General features: G+C 47.9%; 1 protein-coding gene across 1 annotated transcript in view; it reads right to left on the bottom strand.

Annotated features, from left to right (window-relative positions):
- The window catches only part of LOC135827287 (metal transporter CNNM4-like), an 18,727-nt gene extending 18,499 nt beyond the window's left edge, over positions 1 to 228 (bottom strand). The window contains exon 1 of the mRNA XM_065339815.1: positions 1 to 228. This exon is cut by the window's left edge and continues 559 nt beyond it. Within this exon, the coding sequence (XP_065195887.1) occupies positions 1 to 59 (59 nt within the window). The 5' untranslated portion in view covers positions 60 to 228.
- Positions 229 to 4,063: the final 3,835 nt, after the last annotated feature.

The raw sequence follows: 4,063 nt of genomic DNA on the forward strand, positions 1-4,063 counted from the left end.
GCGATTGCACACAGGACAGAAAGCATTTCGCTTTTCCCCCGCCACCAGCACAAATCCATTCCAGAGTGCTAAGCAAAACGAACAGGACCTGTCGCAGGGGTCCAACTAGAACTTAGAAGTCAACAGCACACACGTTCAGCACCGCAGCGAGCTAGGGTGACAAAATAAATTGGTGGCGATCGAGCTCCACTGCTCTGTCACAGGGACGTAGGAGGGGTTTTGGAAGTGGTACGACCGAAGGTCGGCGCGGCCAAAGGCCGTCCTACGTGTAGGCTACCGTAGTCTACACGTAGGTCTACACGAAGATCTACATTGTACCATGTCGTCATGGTCCAGGCACTGCCACTACTTGGCACTAGCAATAGCATGCCAGTAGCATGCCTGTACTGCACTAGGCAGTCTGGTTACACTTACAGTACTTCGCTTTATTTTACTTCACCAGAACTAAGCACAGGCAAAATCTGACTTCTCATGCTCACTGGGCGTATTGCCGCAGTCTGTCTGCATGCTGTCAGTTCTGTGACGAGCTGTCTTTACTTCGCTGCCTAGGTCTCGCCTGTCAGTCTCCTGGACTCGGTCTTGGTGACTCGGGTCCAGTCCTGGCAGCAACAGCGTACCGCCCTACCACTATGGAATTGCCTTCCACCCAAGATTACCGCTATAGATTTTGTTTCAGAATTTCGGACTCGCGTTCATTATAAACAGCATATATTTGCCTGCACAATTCGCTTCACTAGTATATAAATCAAGGATCATTTTCAAATTTAGGAGATCCCCCCGATAGGCTATGCCTTTGGGAAATCCTTTAAATAAAAAATACAATACAAATATTAACTGGTTTGAGGGAAATACAAATATAATAGCAATAAAGAGAACAAATTCTGCAGTCATCGCCACACTACAACGAAGTCATGAAAGTTTACCAGAATTAAATTTCTTGTCACATTCATCAGTGGAAAGTCGTGACTGAAGAGTAACCATGCTGAACAATGATTAAATATACATTCAATGATGTGTTACGAGAACAAAATACAGTGCCAAAATAGAATGAGGGAAGGTTTGTTCTCGTACCACATCATTGAATGTATATTTAATCACTGTTCTGCATGGTTACTCTTCAGTCACGACTTTCCACTGATGAATGTGACAAGAAAATTAATTCTGGTTAACTTTCATGACTTCGTTGTAGTGTGGCGATGACTGCAGAATTTGTTCTCTTTATTGCTATTATAAAATTGTTGTCTCCACGTCGATTATTTACAATACAAATACCGGTACAATACCATGCCTACTCTACTGACTGTGCTTCCCAAGTGGTTGTCTACATCGCAGTAGTGCATACAATACGTCATGTACATAATGGTGTGGAGCGTCCCCCAGACGATACGGCTGTCTGCTTTGGGAAAGGATAGCTGATCTGAGCTGGAATACTTGACGCGGTGTTTGAATGAAGCGCATTTTGTCTCCTGTGGCTGTGCTGGAGCGCTCCACGGCACCAACAACTGCCACTAACTAGTTACTTGACGTGGCATGCGTCTAGGCCATGACATGGTTACATGCAAAATTAATGATAATAACCGCTTTAGTGTGTTTACACCTCTAGCTCTGCGATCTGCAGTGTGCATTGTGAAAAAAAATTCACGGTTCGCGTGAGACTCGGCCAAAGGCCCAGTTTTCCGCATCCGCAGGAACGCCACCACCCTCTTGGATCAAGGCGCAGATGCAGCTCCTAAGCGGTGGGAGGTGAGTAGATCAGACCCACCACAAAGTGGTCAAAGACCGAAATCCCATTCACTGCATCCATGTTTCCCTCGTGCCAGGCCACGAGTTCCCAATTAACTGTGGGTTGCAGCACGGCTGGAAAAAAATCCTTCCGCTTCCAAGCAGGACTTGAACCTGGTACCCTCTGTTTCTCAATCATGGTCTTAGACCATCCCACTATGCCTGCATGCATTGTGAACATACATTAAAGGGGAAGTGCAGCGATTTTTCGAGTAGGGTCCAGAAGAAAGACAATTTGATATCGGTTCGAGTGGCATATCTCTCGCTTTCATACGATAAGCCAAACTTGCTAAATCGCCAATTGTATGCTCACGTTGCTATAGCGACCAGAGCAGTGATGACGTATGAAAGGCTTAGCTCCTCCACAGAGAAGGTCGATCACTGCATAAATTGGTCATTTTTCAATTGTCTTATTGTATTCACGATGTGAAAGAAGTGCTGTGTTCAATGCTGTTAGTGCCGTGAACTATTTATCGCCCTTCTCATGCATTTCCCTAGGCTGACTGTGCCTAGGAAATGGTTTCCTCCAGGACAAGATGCTTGGAATTCGCCATCTCTCCTGAGACATTTTCAGCAAACTTTCAAACCTACGACATTATTTCATTCGTCAATCTCCACCACCCGTCGTCTCACCTGGCTTCAGAAGATGTTACGAGAGATAGGAGAGTCGCCAGGAAGCATCTCATTCATCTTCAGGAAGTGGAAAGAGCAAACGGCATGGTCCTTGGTTGGGGGAAATGCTGAACGTCTTATTTGTCCCAACCAAGATTTCAGCATTTTGCTCGTCACTATTTTCGCTTGTCTGCTGGTGTCTCCGGACTCCAGCTTTCTCCTGTCGGTGTCACGTCCCAGTGCACAACCGAGAGGACTACTAACAAACAGTTCACTGCACTAACAGCATTGAACACAGCCCTTCTTTCACTTCGTGAATACAATAAACCAATTGAAAATGACCAAATTCTGCGGTGATCGACCTTCTCTGTGGTGGAGCTAAGCCTTTCGTACGTCATCACTGCGCTGGTTGCTATGGCAACGTGAGTATACAATTGGCGATTTGGCAAGTTTGGCTTATCGTATGAAAGCGAGAGATATGCCATTCGAACCGATATCAAATTGTCTTTCTTCTGGACCATACTCGAAAAATCGATGCACTTCCCCTTTAAATTTTTTCGAGGAAGAAAAAGGACCAGTGAAGTACAAGTACGAATTAAGCGGGATTCACAGAAGCTTTTCGCGATGCGACACGCGATGCGACAGACGCGAAACCGGGAAAACCTCAAATCGCAGCCATGTCGCACCCCACGCAACTGCCGCATCTGGGCCTTCGCAGGCTATCGCAGAAGTTGAGTTTTGCGATGCGATGCGATTTCAAAGGTTCAAGAGTTGCCTATAAATTTGTACAAGTTGTATCAAACCGCGCGAATATCATGGTGACGTACCCAAATCAGCAAGACTTTGTCGCATCGCTGACTTCTTCTGTGAATGGTATTTCGCGAGTTCGCATCGCACGCTTCTGTAGCGACCTCGCTGCATGACGTCAGCTCCCTCACCAGATATACGCATGCGCATGACACATTTCTTCCTCTTTGCTCTAAAATAAACAACAACTAGACAAAGTTGCCCTCTCCTCGGAGTTGTAATTTATTAGGCCCCAGGGTGGTATGTCCCGGGATTCATCTGTCTCCCCCGTGAACAGATACGACCTCTGCCATCCTGGGTGCCTAAATTGGTGACCCCTGACGCTGCGCTCGCGGAGTATTTGTAGTTTTTGACTTTCCGGATTTGGGAATTTGTGGTGCCTCTCGCCGCCCACCCGCCCTTGGTACACCTGGAGCTGCTGCGGACTACGCCCTCCTGCCGCCGCCATCCGTCGTCATGCTGTTTCCGCCCGTCAGCCTGCCAGCCATCACTGGTTTTCGCCGCAGTGACTGAGTCCGTTCCTGCGTGCACCGCATTCTGGCTGCCTGTCAATCACCGGCTGTTGACATTAAATTTGAGCCTCAACTTCCGCACCTCACCGCCTGGATTTGGAGCAGCTGTGGAGCAACCACCCTCCAGCACCCAACACCTGAATCCTAACACCACCAAAGAGGCAAGTGCCGCCATTGCACCTAACTGTAACTCGTCGGACTTAATTGGCTCTGCTGTAGTACAGGCATCCAACAGCTAGCACCCCCCCTCCCCCCCCCCCCCCCCCCCACTGCAAATTGGCTCTGCTGTAGTACAGGCATCCAACAGCTAGCGCCTTGGCAAATTGCACTGCCCCACTATGCTATAGTCA

This window comes from Sycon ciliatum, chromosome 11 (genome assembly GCF_964019385.1).
Source record: "Sycon ciliatum chromosome 11, ocSycCili1.1, whole genome shotgun sequence".
Taxonomy (NCBI): domain Eukaryota; kingdom Metazoa; phylum Porifera; class Calcarea; order Leucosolenida; family Sycettidae; genus Sycon; species Sycon ciliatum.